Below are 23,370 nucleotides of genomic sequence, written 5' to 3' on the forward strand. Positions count from 1 at the left end.
TTCCCACACAGACGACCCCTCCGACCAGGTTTCCTGAAGCATGATCACATCATAATTAGTCACACACCTAACCCATGCCTGATCAGATAACTTAGCATCATAGCCCGCAATATTCCATGAAATAAGTTTACACTGTGGGGGCACCTCTTCCCGTACAGCCCGGGTCACAGCGCATTGTCAGTCCACCCCTTCCAAGGATAAATTACTGTTAGTGACAGTTCTTCTGCTGGTTACCTGGAGGCTATTCTGACCCAGGGGGGGATTCCTATCAGAACCTGGAGACACCCCAGCACTCAATCGCATGTGGTCATAAAAATAACCCAGAGGGGCCATACCTATTGTACCTATTGTACCAGCTCTAAATACAGCAGGTCGATAAGTAGAAAGGAGCTTTTGAGTCAGGGCTGGGTATCTAACATTTATAATGATACAATCTTCATCCCCCACCTTATTTTTGGGCCCTACCTATCCAATTCTTCTGGCAAACAGAATATCCTTGAAATCCTTACATGAGAAATCACAGTTCTTACTCAGCCAATATCCAACCTTGTTTGTGAGTTGGGCCGTGGACTCAGTTACCCCAGGAGCAAGAGCAGGTACATTCGTCAACACCACCACATAGGAGGCACAAGCTGGGGGGAGATCCAAACAGGCCGAAGAAGGCCTGGCTGTCGGGAGATTCAAATTATTGTTCCCAACCAGCTGTTGGTCATCCCCCCCAGCTACCCCAAAATCAGGATCAGGCTGCCTACTACAGCTAGGCCTATTGAGAATCCTATCCGCCCTTAATATAGAAGTCGGTGCAGCCGGCACAATCTCAACATGAGCGCCCTGACCCCCAGAATTTCCAGGATTGACCAATAGCTGAGATGATTTTCCAAGAGGCCCCAATGTCCCGCAGCGTCCTCCGGCAGGAACAACTCCTCACAGGGATGGGATCGCCTGGTCGGGGCCACACATCCACCTACACAGTGCCTCCCCTGACTTCCTTGCACAGATATCAGAGAAACTGCCTCTTCTATGGCCGATAACTTCGCCACAATGGGGGATAAAATCTCCTGGATCATTTCACGAAGTTTTGACAATAAAATAGTAACCTCACAACCCAGATGCTGGCAAGGTTCAGGGTCACTACTCGTACCCTTAGGGAGTTCCAAGGGAGATGTTTTCGACTTGGGCACTGATTTCTTTAAGACCTTTTTTTTCCTCGGGGAGGGCTACATTTATCCGTGGAGCAAGCCGGGGGAGAAGATAATAAAAGTCTTTTGCTTCTTCTGGAGGGGCCTTGGCCACCAGAACCCTCTGTTGTTTCTGTTAGCTCAATTTGAGCAGGCTCAACAGCAGCCATAACAGTACCTTGGGCTCCCCCCGGATACGTCACCTCCACATCCACAACCTCACGTGGTCCACTATCTATTGGGGCCTGACGCCAGTCCTCCAGTTCCATGGATAACCTCCTCTCTGCCAGATCAATCTCCTTCATTACAACTCCGACAGCTCTTGCGAGCAAGGAGTCCAATGTGGTGGGGCCACTTCCCTGTCTACTACCGCCACTACCACCCGCTATAGGACCAGATAACGGACCTCTTTTCCTGCCCATTTTTACAACAAAAAATGTCAATAACAAAACAACAAACAGAACAAACTAATAAATAAATAATTTAAACTATTAAAAACCCACTAAAAAAGCTCCAAACTGTTCCCCAATATTAGTAGATATATAAATAGTCACCATCCACTGGAGATGAAAGGGGGGTGGCCCAGCCCAGCCTCTGAAGGGCGATGACAGGTTCAAGACGGGCCCGCCCTTGGCCCGGGTTTACCCGGGCGCCACCTGCACGCGTCCCGCGGTTGCGGGAGCGCGATTAAAGTTTTAAAGGGCTCCTGCCCTGCACCCGAGTGACGCCGCCTCCTCCTCTCTCCTCGCGCTTTCCCGCGGTTGTGGGAGCGCGATTAAAGTTTTAAAGGGCTCATGCCCTGCACCCGAGTGACACCACCTCCTCCTCTCTCCTCGCGCTTTATGCCAAAAGTATCTCAGTGAGTATCCTCAGTATGAGGATGCCAAATATACACAAGATATATGTACACAATACCAAAAATATGCAGTAATAGGAAAAGGAAGTAATGCAAGCAGTGTAAAGTTACAGTAGATTGCAATAGGAGCACATAGGTATAGCGGCAACACAAACCATATACTCCAAAAGTGGAATGCGAACCACGAATGGACCCCAAACCTATGTGAGCTTGTAGAGGGTCGCTGGGACTGTAAGAAAACAGTGAGGGTTAGAAAAATAGCCCACCCCAAGACCCTGAAAAGTAGGTGTAAAGTGCACCAATAACCCCCAGAGAGCACAGAAGTTGTGATAGGGGGTTTCTGCAAGGAAGACCAACACCAGCAAAGCAACAACAGTGGATTTCCGGACCTAAGTACCTGTGAAACAAGGGGACCAAGTCCAAGAGTCGCGACAGTGTCGAGAGTGGGCAGATGCCCAGGAAATGCCAGCTGAGGGTGCAAAGAAGCTGCCACCGGATGGAAGAAGCTTTGGTTTCTGCAAGAGCGAAGAGGACAAGGAACTTCCCCTTTGGAGGATGGATGTCCCACGTCGTGAAGAAGCTTGCAGAGGTGTTCCCACGCAGAAAGACCGTAAACAAGCCTTGCTAGCTGCAAGGGTTGCGATTAGGGTTTTTGGATGCTGCTGTGGCCCAGGAGGGACCAGGATGTCGCCACTTGGATGAGGAGACAGAGGGGGCGCCCAGCAAACCAGGGAGCTCTAAAAGAAGCAGGCAGCACCCGCAGAAGTACCGGATCAGGCACTTAGAAGAGGACTGAACCGGAGTCCACCCGAAGTCAGAAAAGGGAGTCCCACGACGGCGAAGGACAACTCAGAAGGTTGTGCACTGCAGGTTAGAGTGTCGGGGACCCAGGCTTGGCTGTGAACGAAGGAAATCCTGGAAGAGTGCACAGGAGCCGGAGCAGCTGCAAATCACGCGGTACCCAGCAATGCAGTCTAGCGTGGGGAGGCAAGGACTTACCTCCACCAAACTTGGACTGAAGAGTCACTGGACTATGGGAGTCACTTGGACAGAGTTGCTGAGTTCTTGGGACCACGCTCGTCGTGCTGAGAGGGGACCCAGAGGACCGGTGATGCAGTTTTTTGTTGCCTGCGGTTGCAGGGGGAAGATTCTGTCGACCCACGTGAGATTTCTTCAGAGCTCCTGGTGCAAGAAGGAGGCAGGCTACCCCCAGAGCATGCACCACCAAGCGATACAAGGTTGCAGTAGTCGTCTTTGCTACTTTGTTGCGGTTTTGCAGGCGTTCTGAGCAGTCAGCGGTCGATCCTTTGGCAGAAGGTGAAGAGAGAGATGCAGAGGAACTCTGATGAGCACTTGCATTCGTTATCTGAAGAATTCCCCAAAGAAGAGACCCTAAATAGCCAGAAAAAGAGGTTTGGCTACCTAGGAAGGAGAATAGACTAGTAACACAGGTAAGAGCCTATCAGAAGGAGTCTCTGACGTCACCTGCTAGCCCTGGCCACTCAGAGCAGTCCAGTGTGCCAGCACACCTCTGAATACAAGATGGCAGAGGTCTGGGGCACGCTGGAGGATCTCTGGGCACCTCCCCTGGGAGGTGCAGGTCAGGGGAGTAGTCACTCCCCTTTCCTTTGTCCAGTTTCGCGCCAGAGCAGGGCTGGGGGATCCCTGAACTGGTGTAGACTGGCTTATGCAGAGATGGGCACCATCTGTGCCCATGAAAGCATTTCCAGAGGCTGGGGGAGGCTACTCCTCCCCAGCCCTGATACCTTTTTCCAAAGGGAGAGGGTGTAACACCCTCTCTCTGAGGAAGTCCTTTGTTCTGCCTTCCTGGGCCAGGTCTGGCTGGACCCCAGGAGGGCAGAAACCTGTCTGAGGGGTTGGCAGCAGCTGCAGTGAAGCCCCGGGAAAGGTAGTTTGGCAGTACCCGGGTCTGTGCTAGAGACTCGGGGGATCATGGAATTGTCTCCCCAATTGGCATTGGGGTGACAATTCCATGATCTTAGACATGTTACATGGCCATGTTCGGATTTGCCATTGTGAGGCTATACATAGGTAGTGACCTATGTATAGTGCACGCGTGTAATGGTGTCCCCGCACTCACAAAGTCCGGGGAATTTGCCCTGAACGATGTGGGGGCATCTTGGCTAGTGCCAGGGTGCCCACACACTAAGTAACTTAGCACCCAACCTTTACCAGGTGAAGGTTAGACATATAGGTGACTTATAAGTTACTTAAGTGCAGTGGTAAATGGCTGTGAAATAACATGGACGTTATTTCACTCAGGCTGCAGTGGCAGGCCTGTGTAAGAATTGTCAGAGCTCCCTATGGGTGGCAAAAGAAATGCTGCAGCCCCTAGGGATCTCTTGGAACCCCAATACCCTGGGTACTTCAGTACCATATAATATGGAGTTATAAGGGTGTTCCAGTATGCCAATGTGAATTGGTGAAATTGGTCACTAGCCTGTTAGTGACAATTTGGAAAGCAGAGAGAGCATAACCACTGAGGTTCTGGTTAGCAGAGCCTCAGTGAGACAGTTAGTCATCACACAGGGAACACATACAGGGCACACTTATGAGCACTGGGGTCCTGGCTGGCAGGGTCCCAGTGACACATACACTAAAACAACATAAATACAGTGAAATATGGGGGTAACATGCCAGGCAAGATGGTACTTTCCTACACAACCCCCCCCCCAAACGAAGGACAATAAGACTAGCCATGACCTTATGAGTCTTCATTGTCTAAGTGGACATATCTGGAGAGTCCTTCTGCATTGGAGTGGGTACTCCCAGGTCTATGTTCCACTGTATAGTCCATTCCCTGTAGAGATATGGACCACCTCAACAATTTAGGGTTTTCACCTTTCATTTGTTTTAGCCAAAGTAGAGGTTTGTGGTCTGTCTGAACAATGAAGTGAGTGCCAAACAGGTATGGCCTCAACTTCTTCAGTGCCCAGACCACAGCAAAGGCCTCCCTCTCTCTGGCAGACCAACGCTTTTCTCTAGGGGTCAACCTTCTGCTGATAAAAGCAACTTGGTTGATCCTGGCCCTAAGAATTGAGTTGTGATAAGACTGCCCCTCCCCCTAATTCAGATGCATCAGTTTGAACAATGAATTTCTTGGAGTAACATGGGCTTTTTAGGACAGGTGCAGTGCACATGGCCTGTTTCAGCTCCTCAAAAGCTTTCTGGCAGCTAGCTGTCCACAATACCTTTTTAGGCATTTTCTTGGAAGTGAGGTCATTAAGTGGGGCTGCAATGGAGCCATAGTTCTTAATGAACCTCCTGTAATACCCAGTGAGGCCTAAGAAGGCTCTCACCTGGGTCTGAGTTGTAGGGGGAACCCAATCCATGATAGTTTGGATTTTGCCCTGAAGTGGTGCAATCTGTTCTCCACCTACCAGGTGTCCCAGATAAACCACTTTCCCCTGCCCTATCTGGCACTTTGAAGCCTTGATAGTGAGGACTGCCTTTTGCAGGGCCTCCAAAACTTTCCATAGGTGGACCAGGTGATCATCCCAGGTGGAGCTAAAGACAGCTCTATCGTCCAGATATGCTGCACTAAAAGACTCCAACCCCTGCAGGACTGAATTCACCAACCTCTGGAAAGTGGCAGGTGCATTTTTCAAACCAAAGGGCATTACTGTGAATTGGTAGTGACCTCCAATAGTCGAAAATGCAGTTTTTGCTTTAGCATCCTCTGATAACTTGATCTGCCAATACCCTGCAGTCAAATCAAAGGTGCTTAGATACGTGGCAGATGCCAGGGTATCTATTAGCTCATTTGCCCTGGGTATAGGGTGAGTATCAGTTTTTGTTACCTGGTTGAGACCTCTGTAATCTACACAAAACCTCATTTCCCTTTTTCCATCTTTGGAGTGAGGCTTTGGTACAAGCACCACAGGAGAGGCCCATGGGCTTTCAGAGTGTTCAACCACTCCCAGTTCAAGCATTTTCTGAACTTCTTGTTTTATGCAGTCCCTGACATGGTCAGGCTGCCTATAGATCTTACATTTGACAGGTGTGCTGTCTCCAGTATCTATAGTGTGCTCACACCAAGAAATGGTGCCTGGCACAGTAGAAAAGAGTTCAGAAAACTGACCCAGGAGATTTATGCAGTTGTCTTTCTGCTCAGCAGTAAGACAGTCTGCCAAAACTACACCTTCCACTAGAGCATCTTGTTCTGTGGAAGAGAAGAGATCATGGAGAGGGTCACTCTCTTCTTCCTGTCCTTCATCTGTTGCCATGAGCAGGGTGAGATCAGCCCTGTCATAGTAGGGTTTTAGGCGATTGACATGGAGCACCCTAAGGGGACTCCTGGCAGTGCCCAAGTCAACCAAGTAGTTGACTTCTCCCTTCTTTTCAACAATGATGTGGGGTCCACTCCATTTGTCTTGGAGTGCTCTTGGGGCCACAGGCTCCAATACCCAGACCTTCTGTCCTGGTTGGTACTGAATCAGAACAGCCTTCTGGTCATGCCATTGCTTTTGGAGCTCTTGGCTGGCCTGGAGGTTTTTACTGGCCTTTTTCATGTACTCAGCCATTCTGGATCTTAGGCCGAGTACATAGTCTACTATGTCTTGCTTAGGAGCTTTTAAAGGTTGTTCCCAACCCTCCTTTACAAGTGTTAGAGGACCTCTTACAGGGTGTCCAAATAGGAGTTTAAAGGGGCTGAAGCCCACTCCTTTCTGGGGTTCCTCCCTGTAAGCAAAAAGGAGGCAAGGTAACAGGACATCCCATCTCCTCCTGAGTTTTTCAGGGAGTCCCATTATCATTCCTTTGAGAGTTTTATTAAACCTCTCTACCAGTCCATTTGTTTGTGGATGATAAGGTGTGGTGAATTTGTATGTTACACCACATTCCGTCCACATGGCCTTCAAGTATGCAGACATAAAGTTGCTAACCCTGTCTGATACAACCTCTTTTGGGAAACCCACCCTGGAAAAGATTCCCAGGAGGGCTTTTGCCACTGCAGGAGCTGTAGTGGCCCTTAGAGGAATATCTTCAGGATATCTTGTAGCATGGTCCACTACCACTAAGATAAACCTATTGCCTGAAGCAGTAGGAGGGTCAAGGGGGCCAACCCCTACCCTTTCAAAGGGAACCCCAACCACAGGCAGTGGAATAAGGGGAGCCTTTGGGGTGCCACCAGCCTTGCCACTGGCTTGGCAGGTCACGCAGGACTTACAAAAATCCTTTGTGTCCTCTGACATCCTAGGCCAGTGAAACCGGGGGACAAGCCTTTCCCATGTTTTAATCTGACCCAAATGTCCAGCCAAGGGAATGTCGTGTGCCAGAGTTAGGAGGAACTCTCTGTACTGCAGGAAAATGACCAATCTCCTGGCTGCTCCAGGTTTTGGGTCCCTTGCCTCTGTGTACAAGAGGTTGTCCTCCCAGTAAACTCTATGTGAGTCAGTGACATCCCCATTTTGCTGTTTGACAGCTTGCTGTCTTAGACCCTCTAATGTGGGACAGGTTTGCTGTGCCACAATCAGCTCCTCCCTGGCAGGCCCCCCCCCACCCAAAAGCTCAGCAGTGTCTGCTGCCAGCTCCTCTGGTGAAGGTTCTGCACAGGGGGGAAATTCTTCTTCCTCAGAAGTAGAATCATCTGTAGAGAGAGGGATAGTGGGTAGGGATTTACCCTTACTAACCCTAGCTTTTGGGAGCACTTGGTCCTTTGTTCCAGGATCCAAGTCACCCTGTCCTTTTTGCTTTTTGGCCTGAGCCCTTGTCAAAGCAAAAATATGCTTAGGAATGCCCAGCATTGCTGCATGAGCCTCCAACTCCACTTCTGCCCAAGCTGATGTCTCTAAATCGTTCCGTAGTAGACAGTCTACAGGTAAATCTGAGGCAACCACAACTTTCTTTGGACCAGTAAACCCCCCCCCCCCCCCCCCCCCCAGTTGAGTTTCACAACAGCCATGGGGTGGCTAAGAGTGTTGTTATGAGCGTCTGTCACTTGGTACTGGTGACCAAGTAGGTGTTGTTCAGGGTGTACCAGTTTCTCTATTACCATGGTAACACTGGCACCTGTGTCCCTGTAGGCCTGAACCTCAACACCATTGATTAGGGGAAGTTGCTTGTACTTATCCATATTAAGGGGACAAGCAACCAAGGTGGCCAAATCAATGGCACCTTCAGAGACTAGCACAGCCTCTGTGGTCTCCCTAACAAGACCAACCCCAACTAAATTACCAAAAGTGAGCCCAGCTACTCCCTTGGATTGGCTATTAGTAGGTTTGCTCCCACCATCTCTGCTATTACTAGGGTCACTAGGTGTAGCAGTAGGGGTTGTGGTAGGGGGAGGCTTGGTGCTTTTCTTTGGACAACTGGCATCAGTTGTCCAATGGCTTATTACTTTACATAAATAGCACCATGGTTTCTTTACTTGATTAGAAGAGGATTTTGACCCACCACCCCCACCAGAGTGTTTTTGTGGGCCTGATGAAGACTCATTTTTAGATTTGTCCCCACCCTTGTCTGAAGACTTACCATCCTTCTTCTTGCCATCCTTGTCACCCCCTGTATGAACTTTTCTGTTCACTCTTGTTCTGACCCATTTGTCTGCCTTCTTTCCCAATTCTTGGGGAGAGGTCAGATCTGAGTCCACTAGATATTGGTGTAACAGATCAGACACACAGTTATTCAGAATATGCTCTCTCAAGATTAGATTGTACCGGCTTTCATAGTCAGAAACTTTACTGCCATGTAACCACCCCTCCAAGGCCTTCACTGAATTGTCAACAAAGTCTACCCAGTCTTGTGAGGAATCTTTTCTGGTTTCTCAGAACTTAATCCTGTATTGTTCAGTGGTTAAGCCAAATCCATCCAAGAGTACATTCTTCAAAACTGTAAAATTATTGGCATCACTTTCCTTCACAGTAAGGAGGCTATCCCTACCCTTTCCACTGAAAGATAGCCATAGGATAGCAGCCCACTGCTTTTGAGGGACCCCCTGTACCATACAGGCCCTCTCAAGTGCAGCAAACCACTTGTTAATGTCATCCCCCTCCTTGTAAGGGGGAACTATTTTATGCAGATTCCTAGAATCATGCTCTCACACAGGATTGCTATCTGGAATACTGCTGCTGCCACCATGGGGTCCAAACCCCAACCTCTGTCTCTCTTTTTCTAAGTCTAGGGATTCCCTGTCTAGAGCCAGCTGTTGCTGTTTAAGCTTCAGCCTGGACTCTTCCACTCTCAACTTATTGAGTTCCCTTTCTAACATCCTGTCATCAGAGTGGGTGGGTTGGGAATGTTTTGACACAGAAGAATGATGTGAATGAACAGAGGGAGACCTGTCCCTAACAGTTGGCACCCTAGCAACCTGGCCTGCAGGAACAAAAACATCCCTACTGTGATGGGAGCTTCTTTTACTACCAGCATTGCTAGGTGGTCTGCTAAAGGGCAGATTAGGAAGGGCACCCTCTAACACTCTTACTGGGGGCTACCCTGAGTCAGAGTGTGAGCTATCTCCTAACTTCTCAATTGAACTGCCAGCTAAGGCCTTATCATTTTCAATAAGCATGTTAGACAATAATTCTCTTGAGGGGTTCTTTCCTACCACTAAACCTCTATCAATGCAGAGACTCTTTAGGCTCTTAAAGTTAAGGTGGTCATAAGCTGTATTGACCAAATTAAGAGGAGTTCCTACATCAGACATGATAGAAGAAGGTTTAGAGACAGATAAAAGAGAGAAAAAGTTTCAGGACTTTTTAAGGAAACAGAAAAAAAAACTTTTTCAAACTTTTTCAAACTTTTTGAAAGTTTAAGAGTACCTTTCAGCACTTAGCATATAGTGTAAGAGAAGAAAAGCAAAACTTTTTGGTTAGGTGTACATACTCTGAAATTGTTTTGTATATTTTTCTCTTATGAAAAGTACAAAATGACAAAGTTGTAAGTAGTTGCAAGTACTTATCCCACCGCTGCACAACCAATGTAGGAGGCTGGCCTGGCTTGTAGTGGGTACCAAGGGGTACTTACACTCTGTACCAGGTCCAGTTATCCCTTATTAGTATAGAAGAGGTGTTTCTAGCAGCTTAGGCTGATAGTAGGTAGCTATAGCAGAGCAGCTTAGGCTGAACTAGGAGACATGCAAAACCCCTACTATACCACTGGTGTCATATGCACAATATCATAAGAAAACAAAATACACAGATATACTAAAAATAAAGATACTTTATTTTTATGACAATATGCCAAAAGTAGCTCAGTGAGTATCCTCAGTATGAGGATGCCAAATATACACAAGATATATGTACACAATACCAAAAATATGCAGTAATAGCAAAAGGAAGTAATGCAAGCAGTGTAAAGTTACAATAGATTGTAGTAGGAGCACATAGGTATAGGGGCAACACAAACCATATACTCCAAAAGTGGAATGCGAACTACGAATGTACCCCAAACCTATGTGAGCTTGTAGAGGGTCGCTGGGACTGTAAGAAAACAGTGAGGGTTAGAAAAATAGCCCACCCCAAGACCCTGAAAAGTAGGTGTAAAGTGCACCAATAGCCCCCAGAGAGCACAGAAGTCGTGATGGGGGTTTCTGCAAGGAAGGCCAACACCAGCAAAGCAACAACAGTGGATTTCCGGACCTGAGTACCTGTGAAACAAGGGGACCAAGTCCAAGAGTCGCAACAATGTCGAGAGTGGGCAGATGCCCAGGAAATGCCAGCTGAGGGTGCAAAGAAGCTGCCACCGGATGGAAGAAGCTTTGGTTTCTGCAAGAACGAAGAGGACTAGGAACTTCCCCTTTGGAGGATGGATGTCCCACGCCGTGAAGAAGCTTGCAGAGGTGTTCCCACGCAGAAAGACCGCAAACAAGCCTTGCTAGCTGCAAGGGTTGCGGTTAGGGTTTTTGGATGCTGCTGTGGCCCAGGAGGGACCAGAATGTCGCCACTTGGATGAGGAGACAGAGGGGGGCGCCCAGCAAGTCAGGGAGCCCTCACAGAAGCAGGCAGCACCAGCAGAAGTACCGGATCAGGCACTTAGAAGAGGAGTGAACCGGAGTCCACCCGAAGTCAGAAAAGGGAGTCCCACGACGCCGGAGGACAACTCAGAAGGTTGTGCACTGCAGGTTAGTGTGTCGGGGACCCAGGCTTGGCCGTGCACGAAGGAAATCCTGGAAGAGTGCACAGGAGCCGGAGCAGCTGCAAATCACGCAGTACCCAGCAATGCAGTCTAGGGTGGGGAGGCAAGGACTTACCTCCACCAAACTTGGACTGAAGAGTCACTGGACTGTGGGAGTCACTTGGACAGAGTTGCTGAGTTCTAGGGACCACGCTTGTCGTGCTGAAAGGGTAACCCAGAGGACCGGTGATGCAGTCTTTTGTTGCCTGCGGTTGCAGGGGGAAGATTTCGTCGACCCACAGGAGATTTCTTCAGAGCTCCTGGTGCAAGAAGGAGGCAGGCTACCCCCAGAGCATGCACCACCAGGAAACAGGTGAGAAAGCCAGCAGGATGAAGCGATACAAGGTTGCTACTTTGTTGCGGTTTTGCAGGCGTCCTGAGCAGTCAGCGGTCGATCCATTGGCAGAAGGTGAAGAGAGAGCTGCAGAGGAACTCTGATGAGCACGTGCATTCTTTATCTGAAGAATTCCCCAAAGCAGAGACCCTAAATAGCCAGAAAAGGAGGTTTGGCTACCTAGGAAGGAGGATAGGCTAGTAACACAGGTAAGAGCCTATCAGAAGGAGTCTCTGACGTCACCTGCTGGCCCTGGCCACTCAGAGCAGTCCAGTGTGCCAGCACACCTTTGAATCCAAGATGGCAGAGGTCTGGGGCACGCTGGAGGAGCTCTGGGCACCTCCCCTGGTAGGTGCAGGTCAGGGGAGTGGTCACTCCCCTTTCCTTTGTCCAGTTTTGCACCAGAGCAGGGCTGGGGGATCCCTGAACCGGTGTAGACTGGCTTATGCTGAGATGGGCACCATCTGTGCCCATGAAAGCATTTCCAGAGGCTGGGGGAGGCTATTCCTCCCCAGCCCTGACACCCTTTTCCAAAGGGAGAGGGTGTAACACCCTCTCTCTGAGGAAGTCCTTTGTTCTGCCTTCCTGGGCCAGGCATGGCTGGACCCCAGGAGGGCAGAAACCTGTCTAACCTATGTATAGTGCACGAGTGTAATGGTGTCCCCGCACTCACAAAGTTAGGGGAATTTGCCCTGAACGATGTGGGGGCACCTTGGCTAGTACCAGGGTGTCCACACACTAAGTAACTTGGCACCCAACCTTCACCAGGTGAAGGTTAGACATATAGGTGACTTATAAGTTACTTAAGTGCAGTGGTAAATGGCTGTGAAATAACGTGGACGTTATTTCACTCAGGCTGCAGCGGGAGGGGGCGGATGCAGCCGCCCGCCTGCGGCAGGCTCATCTCCTTTCGCCCTGGCCCCGGGCGAGCGTTCCCTGTGTCGTGCGTTCCTGGTGCCGGGGCGGCTTCCTTTCGCCTGCTCAAGGTCTCCAGACCGAGCACTGTGGGCCGGCTCGCAGCTCCGTGCCCAGGTTCAGCTCGGCGATAAATTCTGCAGGTGGGGGGGGGACGGCGCGCGGCAGGTGGAGGCCCGGGACGTCCGCGCCGACTTGATGCCCCGCTTCGGGAGCGGGCGCGTTGTTTTTGCCGCAGATGCCTCCCAAGATCCCCTCCTCTCTGCTTATTTTCACCGATCCTGCTCTCGGCAGGATCGGCCCGGATTGAGGGGCGGAGCTCCCGCTCCGTTCGCGGCCTGGCCGGGAGGGCGGGGGAGGAGGGGGAGCAGGGTGCCACCCCCGGTTGCCGGGGGCCCGCGAGGGCCGATCCAGCGCTCGGACTCTCCAGCCCCACCAGGGTCCCAGGGGACCGAGACCACCGGTCGCCGCAGCCCCCCCCCTCACCTGCGTCCAATTCTGTGTGCAGGGAGCCGCTTCGTCGGGCGCCTCCTCTATGCCGCCGAAGTCCCGCAATCGGGACGGCGCGGCTTCAGCGAGTTCAGCAGCGATTCGGCTGCTCCTTTGTTCTAGGAACGCCCCGGGGGCCGGCGCGGATCTCAGTTATTGAGGCACCCTATCCGGGGGCGCTCACCAGGATCTGTAGGCCAGGCCCGAGTCGGAGCTCCGCTCTCAAGCGTCCGACTCGGTGGCAATCTTGGCTCCTCCCCCTCATCTTGCTACTTTGTTGTGGTTTTGCAGGTGTCCTGGAGCAGTCAGTGGTTGAACCTTGGTAGAAGTCGAAGAGGGAGATGCAGAGGAACTCTGGTGAGCTCATGCATTCGTTATCTGAAGAATTCCCCAAAGCAGAAACCCTAAATAGCCAGAAAAGGAGGTTTGGCTACCAAGGAAGGAGGATTGTATCCCAAGAGAGGTAAGAGCCTTTCAGAGGGAGTCTCTGACGTCACCTGCTGGCACTGGCCACTCAGAGCAGTCCAGTGTGCCCCCAACACCTCTGTTTCCAAGATGGCAGAGGCCTGGGACACACTGGAGGAGCTCTGGGCACCTCCCCTGGGAGGTACTGGTCAGGGGAGTGGTCACTCCCCTTTCCTTTGTCCAGTTTTGCGCCAGAGCAAGGCTGGGGGATCCCTGAACCGGTGTAGACTGGCTTATGCAGAGATGGGCACCATCTGTGCCCATCAAAGCATTTCCAGAAGCTGGGGGAGGCTACTCCTCCCCAGCCCTTCACACCTATTTCCAAAGGGAGAGGGTGTAAAACCCTCTCTCAGAGGAAATCCTTTGTTCTGCCGTCCTGGGCCAGGGCTGTCTGGAATCCAGGAGGGCAGAAACCTGTCTGAGGGGTTGGCAGCAGCAGCAGCTGCAGTGGAAACCCCGGAAAGGCAGTTTGGCAGTACCCAGGTTCTGTGCTAGAGACCCGGGGGATCATGGAATTGTCCTCCCAATACCAGAATGGTATTGGAGTGACAATTCCATGATCTTAGACATGTTACATGGCCATGTTCGGAGTTACCATTGTGCCGCTATACATAGATAGTAACCTATGTATAGTGCACGAGTGTAATGGTGTCCCCGCACTCACAAAGTTAGGGGAATTTGCCCTGAACGATGTGGGGGCACCTTGGCTAGTACCAGGGTGTCCACACACTAAGTAACTTGGCACCCAACCTTCACCAGGTGAAGGTTAGACATATAGGTGACTTATAAGTTACTTATGTGCAGTGGTAAATGGCTGTGAAATAATGTGGACGTTATTTCACGCAGGCTGCAGTGGCAGCCCTGTGTAAGAATTGTCTGAGCTCCCTATGGGTGGCAAAAGAAATGCTGCAGGCCATAGGGATCTGCTGGAACCCCAATACCCTGGGTACCTCAGTACCATATACAAGGGAATTATATGGGTTTACCAGTGTGCCAATGAAAATTGGTAAATTTAGTCAGTATCCTGCAGTGACAAAGTTGGAAAGCAGAGAGAACATAAACACTGAGGTTCTGGTTAGCAGAGCCTCAGTGATACAGTTAGGCACCACACAGGAAATACACACAGGGCACATACTATGAGCACTGGGGCCCTGCCTGGCAGGATCTCAGTGACACAAGGGCTAAAACAACATACATACAGTGAAATATGGGGGTAACATGCCAGGCAAGATTGTACTTTCCTACACCGGAGACATCTGTCTGCACTCAGCGGGTGTGACCACCCAGGCAGGATGGACATTCCAGGGCGGGAAGCTTCAATGGCCTAGCCGCCTTTGTAAGGCGAGCCAGGTCTATCCATATGGTGGAGATGACTGACCCCCCTGTCCTGACCACATGGTTGGCTGCAGCACAGGTGATACATTTTGTTAGATTCGGAGGTGTGCCCACTTCAAGTCAGTCCCACTCATAAGGTGGATTACCTGAAGTAGACTCCATCTTGTTTGGAAGGAATTCGGCCACTAGGGTTAGGGTTAAGTCCAGTTCCCAGCGGAAGTGGTCATAGAATGGGTGTAGTCACCCTAAAGGTGGCAGCCCGTTGGTTACCACCTTGCACTCCCTGTAACGCCCCTAAATTGAATATTTAGGTGAGACCCCTAAAGTATAGAACTCAGTTCCTGACGTCCTGTGAAGACAAGGACAAAAATAATTTGCACCCACAGAAGAGGAAAAGAAGAAGCAGCTGACTACACTGGACTGCCTGCTGACCTCAAAGGACTCCGCTTAAGAAGCCATCTCATCCTGCCTAAAACTCAAGTCTCCTGTGAGCAGCGGACCTGCTCTGGAACAAGAAACTTCAAGGACAAAACTCTGTATCTACTGGAACCCTAAAGACCCTACACATAAAGTGACCACTGCACCCGACGACCACGACCTGAGGTGAGGCAAACCAACAGTGTCAACACACTTCCCAGCTGCCCAGGGACCAAGTCCAGTGAGGTCTCACCCATTGTGGACTCACCGAGACACCTGCACAAAGGCCCCCTCTCCCACATCCTGGTGGTGAGAGAAAACCCAATAGTTTCAGCAACCACAGCACCCTCTTGCCGCTGATCCCATCTGAGGTGGGTCACGGATCCCAACAATGTCCCCCGGATCCTAAGAGTTGAGTCCACCCTGGGTCCACCCCTCCCAGACTCCCCAACGTTGCTTGAAGCCTCAACACGCAGGACCCCTGACTGCATTTGCTCCCGGACGAGAAAACCCAATGTCTAAGGACACCCCTGCATCCATCGCCCTTGGGCCCTGGAGAAAAGGCCCAAAAATGCACCTACATCCCGAGCACCCCATATCGACTACCTACCTGCTTGTTGTCCCCGACTGGCTTCCTAGCCAGAGCCTGCAGCCTGTGCTCATGAGGACCAAAACTGCCTTAGGAAACCATTGGCCACCCGACCCCTTACTGCACTCCTGCATCCGGCCTTCTCAATGCTGACCGGAGTGACCTGCTGGTGTGGTTCTGATCAGTGCCCAGTACTTACCTTAACTCCCTGAGATTGGCTTCGTAAGTCGTTGTTAGTTGTGTGTTTGCTAAACATTGTTTTCCTCCATAGGATAACATTGAGACAACTCAGAAAATTGGACTAAATGTTTTGATATCTCAAACCTCAAAGTGTACATGCTTAAAAGTCTACTTACCTGATTGCGAAGTTCTTGGGTTTGAAACATTTATAAAAAGAATTGTTATTTTTCTAAATTGGTCTCAGATTTATTTTTGGAGTGTGTGTCTCATTTATTGCTTCTGTGGGTACAACAAATGCTTAGCACTACCCTCTGAAAAGCCTAATTGCTCACCCACACTACCACAAAATAGAGCATTAATCCTATCTACTTTTTGCCTCTGCAAACCAATTGGGGACCCACTGGACTCTCTGCATGGTGCATTTCTTTTTAGTACATCATACAGAGAGCCAGCTTCCTACACCCGCCAGCACAAAGCACTAGCAGAGGGTCCTCATGTGAACTTGGACTGTGAGAAGGTACACTCTTCACCAGGATGATCCTGGTTCCTGTATCAGACTTGTGCTCCATTGCGGTGGACCTGAACCTGTGACTTTCTCCCAGTCCAGGGGAACCAGATGCCCACAAGTTGCACTTTGTGCTTTTTATGCTATTTTTAACTAAAACTTTAAAACTCCATATATCTGGTTCCACTAATTGGATTTTTGTTGTTTTGGTGTGGTCTTTTTAATTACATTTTACTTTATTCTTCTAAATTGGTCTGGGACTTTTATTGTGTTTTTTTCACATTATTACTGTTCTTGTGGTGCACAAATACTTTACACATTGCCTTTAAATTGAGCCTGAAGGCTTTGTGCCAATCTACCAGAGTATTAAGCAGAGGTTTATTTCAAAGATTCTGTTAATATTTGAGTGGGGCTTCTACCCTTCTCAACCCAATTCCTCACAACAGGCTTTTGCCCTGCCCAAGTAGTTGCAAGGACAATGTTACAACATCAGGGGAGTGATTGCAGGTGCCCCCTACCAACTAGAAAAATAGAATTTCACGATACAACAGGAAGTTGGCTTCTCAAGCCTTCTTGACTCCCCATATAGCTTGTTTAATCAGACAAAGTTTTTGTTTCCTAATAATATATATTTTTAAACTTTTGTTTCCAGATGAAATTACTGCACGGTACTATGGCTGTTGGTGACAGTTTTGCCTATGTGGCACAACAAGCTTGGATTTTTAATGCAACTGTCAGAGAAAACATCTTGTTTGGAGAGCCATATGATGAGGAAAAGTAAGTTTTAAAAAAAGTCAAAGGTGTATTCCTAATTTGAATGTTTTAATGTCTTCCACAGATGCGATGATCCAGCTCATAATTCAGTAATTGTTGAATTCTTTTATCAGTTATATTCACTGATTCTGCAAGTAGTTAGTGAATTTATATATGGTGTGCATGAGGACAATAGCAGTAAATATGTTCATTGCTTTGGCACTCAAAGTTGGATATAGACTGATTTAACTCCTCCCCACCCCACATACACGTCTAGGATAGTTCCTTTCCTGCTTCTCCATCCACTTTCTGAATTCAGGTACACACTTTCAAGTATTGAGGACACATTTGTATCCCCAAAAATCCTCCTTGTAATGGAAAGTACTTCCCTAACTCACTGCTAGATTTCCCATGATGACTCCTTTTATTTTCACTTACAGCTTAATGCTAGACTAAATTAAATACTTTTTAATTAACCTTTATTATTCTTAATAAAATATGCAACACAAAACAGAAATCACAGTTCTTACAAGTTAGTTCTTTGTAGGTAAAACACACCTCAGCAGTAATCCATGTAGATAGCCACTTTGCATGGCTTTGAATGGCCTCATATATGAAGTAAGGCAAGGCAGCGCATATCGCTGAGTTGCCTTACTCTGCACTCTACAGCACACATAGAAAGATAAAAGAGCCTCCTAGGATTCGTTTTGTGCCAGAAGCTGGTACTTCCTGCACAAAAACACCATGCACCATGGTGTATGGGTGCCTTTGTTGGAGCTATGCTACCAAAACAGCACCAGCACATTGAGAAAGGACAGGAATGCGCTGTGTTGCTTAAATACAGTCCTTTGTTGCGGTTTTGCAGGCATCCTCAGCAGTCAGCGGTCGATCCTTCGGCAGAAGTTGAAGAGGGAGATGCAGAGGAACTCTGGTGAGCTCTTGCATTCGTTATCTGGGGAGATCCCCAAAGCAGAGACCCTAAATAGCCAGAAAATGAGGTTTGGCTACCTAGGAAGGAGGATTGGCTACCAAGAGAGGTAAGAGCCTATCAGAAGGAGCCTCTGACGTCACCTGCTGACACTGGCCACTCAGAGCAGTCCAGTGTGCCACAAACACCTCTGTTTCCAAGATGGCAGAGGTCTGTGACACACTGGAGGAGCTCTGGGCACCGCCCCTGGGAGTTGCAGGTCAGGGGAGTGGTCACTCCCCTTTCCTTTGTCCAGTTTCGCGCCAGAGCAGGGCTGGGGGATCCCTGAACCGGTGTAGACTGGCTTATGCAGAGATGGGCACCATTTGTGCCCATCAAAGCATTTCCAGAGGCTGGGGGAGGCTACTCCTCCCCAGCCTTCACACCTATTTCCAAAGGGAGAGAGTGTTACACCCTCTCTCAGAGGAAGTCCTTTGTTCTGCCTTCCTGGGCCTGGACCCCAGGAGGGCAGAAACCTGTCTGAGGGGTTGGCAGCAGCTGCAGTGGAGACCCCGGAAAGGCAGTTTGGCAGTACCCAGGTTCTGTGCTAGAGACCCGGGGAATCATGGAACTGTCCCCCCAATGCCAGAATGGCATTGGGGTGACAATTCCATGATCGTAGACATGTTACATGGCAATGTTCGGAGTTACCATTGTGACGCTGTACATAGGTAGTGACCAATGTACAGTGCACGCGTGTAATGGTGTCCCCGCAATTACAAAGTCCGTGGAATTTGCCCTGAACGATGTGGGGGCACCTTGGCTAGTGCCAGGGTGCCCTCAAACTAAGTAACTTTGCACCCAACCTTCACCAGGTGAAGGTTAGACATATAGGTTACTTATAAGTTACTTAAGTGCAGTGGTAAATGGCTGTGAAATAACGTGGACCTTATTCCACTCAGGCTGCACTGGCAGGCCTGTGTAAGAATTGTCAGAGCTCCCTATGGGTGGCAAAAGAAATGCTGCAGCCCATAGGGATCTCCTGGAACCCCAATACCCTGGGTACCTCAGTACCATATACTAGGGAAATATATGGGTGTACCAGTATGCCAATGTGAATTGGTAAATGTAGTCACTAGCCTGTTAGTGACAAATTTGGAAAGCAGAGAGAGCACAACCACTGAGGTTCTGGTTAGCAGAGCCTCAGTGAGACAGTTAGGCATCACACAGGGAAAACATACAGGGCACATACTTGTGAGCACTGGGGCCCTGCCTGGCAGGGTCCCAGTGACACATAGACTAAAACAACATGTATACAGTGAAATATGGGGGTAAAATGCCAGGCACTTTCCTACACTGCCTTCACATCGGAGGAGTTGGAGAAACTCGTTGATGGGGTCCTCCCCCAGTACAAGCTACTCTACGGTCCTCCAGACAAACAGGTAAGTACACAGGGAGCATGTTGTAAGGGCTAGAGGGCTGGATGTAAGAAGGAAGTGGGCAGAGTGCTGCGTGCATGAAAGACGGTCAATGCATGTGCCACATGGCAAGGGTAAGGATGGGGGCCAATCACTTTGATTTGACGGTGCAGTTGGTAATTGTAGGAGGCTGGACTGGCTTGTAGTGAGTACCAAGGGGTACTTGCACCTTGCACCAGGCCCAGTTATCCCTTATTAGTGTATAGGGTGTCTAGCAGCTTAGGCTGATAGATAATGGTAGCTTAGCAGAGCAGCTTAGGCTGAACTAGGAGGCGTGTGAAGCTACTACAGTACCACTTAGTGTCATATGCACAATATCACAAGAAAACACAATACACAGTTATACTAAAAATAAAGGTACTTTATTTTTATGACAATATGCCAAAGTATCTTAGAGTGTACCCTCAGTGAGAGGATAGGAAATATACACAAGATATATATACACAATAGCAAAAATATGCAGTATAGTCTTAGAAAACAGTGCAAACAATGTATAGTTACAATAGGATGCAATGGGGAAACATAGGGATAGGGGCAACACAAACCATATACTCCAAAAGTGGAATGCGAACCACGAATGGACCCCAAACCTATGTGACCTTGTAGAGGGTCGCTGGGACTATTAGAAAATAGTGAGAGTTAGAAAAATAACCCTCCCCAAGACCCTGAAAAGTGAGTGCAAAGTGCACTAAAGTTCCCCTAAGGACAAAGAAGTCGTGTTAGAGGAATAATGCAGGAAAGACACAAACCAACAATGCAACAACTGTGGATTTCCAATCTAGGGTACCTGTGGAACAAGGGGACCAAGTCCAAAAGTCACAAGCAAGTCGGAGATGGGCAAATGCCCAGGAAATGCCAGCTGCGGGTGCAAAGAAGCTTCTACTGGTCAGAAGAAGCTGAGGTTTCTGCAGGAACGAAAAGGGCTAGAGACTTCCCCTTTGGTGGACGGATCCCTCTCGCCGTGGAGAGTCGTGCAGAAGTGTTTTCCCGCCGAAAGAACGCCAACAAGCCTTGCTAGCTGCAAATCGTGCGGTTAGCGTTTTTGGACGCTGCTGACGCCCAGGAGGGACCAGGAGGTCGCAAATTGGACCAGCAGAGAGAGGGGACGTCGAGCAAGACAAGGAGCCCTCTCTGAAGCCGGTAGCACCCGGAGAAGTGCCAGAAACAGGCACTTCGAGGATGAGTGAAACGGTGCTCGCCGAAGTTGCACAAAGGAGTCCCACGTCGCCGGAGACCAACTTAGAAAGTCGTGCAATGCAGGTTAGAGTGCCGTGGACCCAGGCTTGGCTGTGCACAAAGGATTTCCGCCGGAAGTGCACAGGGGCCGGAGTAGCTGCAAAGTCGCGGTTCCCAGCAATGCAGCCCAGCGAGGTGAGGCAAGGACTTACCTCCACCAAACTTGGACTGAAGAGTCACTGGACTGTGGGGGTCACTTGGACAGAGTCGCTGGATTCGAGAGACCTCACTCGTCGTGCTGAGAGGAGACCCAAGGGACCGGTAATGCAGCTTTTTGGTGCCTGCGGTTGCAGGGGGAAGATTCCGTCGACCCACAGGAGATTTCTTCGGAGCTTCTGGTGCAGAGAGGAGGCAGACTACCCCCACAGCATGCACAAGCAGGAAAACAGTCGAGAAGGCGTCAGGATCAGCGTTACAGAGTTGCAGTAGTCGTCTTTGCTACTATGTTGCAGGTTTGCAGGCTTCCAGCGCGGTCAGCAGTCGATTCCTTGGCAGAAGGTGAAGAGAGAGATGCAGAGGAACTCGGATGAGCTCTTGCATTCGTTATCTAAAGTTTCCCCAGAGACAGAGACCCTAAATAGCCAGAAAAGAGGGTTTGGCTACCTAGGAGAGAGGATAGGCTACTAACACCTGAAGGAGCCTATCAGAAGGAGTCTCTGACGTCACCTGGTGGCACTGGCCACTCAGAGCAGTCCAGTGTGCCAGCAGCACCTCTGTTTCCAAGATGGCAGAGGTCTGGTGCACACTGGAGGAGCTCTGGACACCTCCCAGGGGAGGTGCAGGTCAGGGGAGTGGTCACTCCCCTTTCCTTTGTCCAGTTTCGCGCCAGAGCAGGGCTAAGGGGTCCCCTGAACCGGTGTAGACTGGCTTATGCAGAATTGGGCACCTCTGTGCCCAACAAAGCATTTCCAGAGGCTGGGGGAGGCTACTCCTCCCCTGCCTTCACACCATTTTCCAAAGGGAGAGGGTGTCACACCCTCTCTCAGAGGAAGTTCTTTGTTCTGCCATCCTGGGCCAGGCCTGGCTGGACCCCAGGAGGGCAGCTGCCTGTCTGAGGGGTTGGCAGCAGCAGCAGCTGCAGTGAAACCCCAGGAAGGGCAGTTTGGCAGTACCAGGGTCTGTGCTACAGACCACTGGGATCATGGGATTGTGCCAACTATGCCAGGATGGCATAGAGGGGGCAATTCCATGATCATAGACATGTTACATGGCCATATTCGGAGTTACCATTGTGAAGCTACATATAGGTAGTGACCTATATGTAGTGCACGCGTGTAATGGTGTCCCCGCACTCACAAAGTTCAGGGAATTGGCTCTGAACAATGTGGGGGCACCTTGGCTAGTGCCAGGGTGCCCTCACACTAAGTAACTTTGCACCTAACCTTTACCAGGTAAAGGTTAGACATATAGGTGACTTATAAGTTACTTAAGTGCAGTGTAAAATGGCTGTGAAATAACGTGGACGTTATTTCACTCAGGCTGCAGTGGCAGGCCTGTGTAAGAATTGTCAGAGCTCCCTATGGGTGGCAAAAGAAATGCTGCAGCCCATAGGGATCTCCTGGAACCCCAATACCCTGGGTACCTCAGTACCATATACTAGGGAATTATAAGGGTGTTCCAGTAAGCCAATGTAAATTGGTAAAAATGGTCACTAGCCTGTTAGTGACAATTTGGAAAGAAATGAGAGAGCATAACCACTGAGGTTCTGGTTAGCAGAGCCTCAGTGAGACAGTTAGGCACTACACAGGGAACACACACATATAGGCCACAAACTTATGAGCACTGGGGTCCTGACTAGCAGGGTCCCAGTGACACATAACAAACATACTGAAAACATAGGGTTTTCACTATGAGCACTGGGCCCTGGCTAGCAGGATCCCAGTGAGACAGTGAAAACACCCTGACATACACTCACAAACAGGCCCAAAGTGGGGGTAATAAGGCTAGAAAGAGGCTACTTTCTCACAGTAATGACTTCTCTTTTTCCCCTGTACATTTCATGTAGGTCAGCGCCCACCAGAAGAAAGATATTTGGCGTGCCATCGCCAAAGACGTCCGGACCCTGGGGGTCTACCACAGACGGAGCACCCACTGCCGTGAAAGATGGGTGGACATTCGCCGCTGGAGCAAGAAGACGACGGAGGCTCAGCTGGGGATGGCCTCCCAACGTGGGAGGGGTGCCCGTCGCACCATGATCCCCCTGATGTTCAGGATCCTGGCGGTGGCCTACCCGGAGTTGGATGGGCGCTTGAGGGCATCACAGCAGACACATGGGGGTGAGTACACTCTCATTCAGCTGACTTTGCACGCATTACGAGGTGTCTGGGTGGGGATGTGGGCTGTGGGTTTCCCTAGGCCAGGGCGAGTTCCGTAGGCAAGGCCCCTCCGTAAGGCAGGCCATGTGGCACCCCACCTCTGTAGAGTGCCAAGTACAGCTATTCATGCCCCTGTGTCATCTATGTGTGCAGATATCATCCATAGCGTTGTAGGCCATTTCCCAGGAATTGAACAGTGGAGCCCAAGAGCGCAGCGTAGTGCAGGGGGCTTCTGTGTCTGTCGTGTCCGCCAACGGTAGCGGTAATGCATGCACTCAACATGTCT

General features: G+C 49.9%; 1 protein-coding gene across 1 annotated transcript in view; it reads left to right on the forward strand.

The window, feature by feature from the left end:
- LOC138249528 (ATP-binding cassette sub-family C member 5-like) overlaps positions 1 to 23,370 on the forward strand; it is a 2,567,733-nt gene that overhangs the window by 1,122,421 nt on the left and 1,421,942 nt on the right. The window contains exon 11 of the mRNA XM_069203478.1: positions 17,048 to 17,172. Coding sequence (XP_069059579.1) covers positions 17,048 to 17,172 — 125 coding nt within the window. The remainder of the gene's footprint in view (positions 1 to 17,047; positions 17,173 to 23,370) is intronic.

Source organism: Pleurodeles waltl, chromosome 8 (assembly GCF_031143425.1).
Source record: "Pleurodeles waltl isolate 20211129_DDA chromosome 8, aPleWal1.hap1.20221129, whole genome shotgun sequence".
Taxonomy (NCBI): domain Eukaryota; kingdom Metazoa; phylum Chordata; class Amphibia; order Caudata; family Salamandridae; genus Pleurodeles; species Pleurodeles waltl.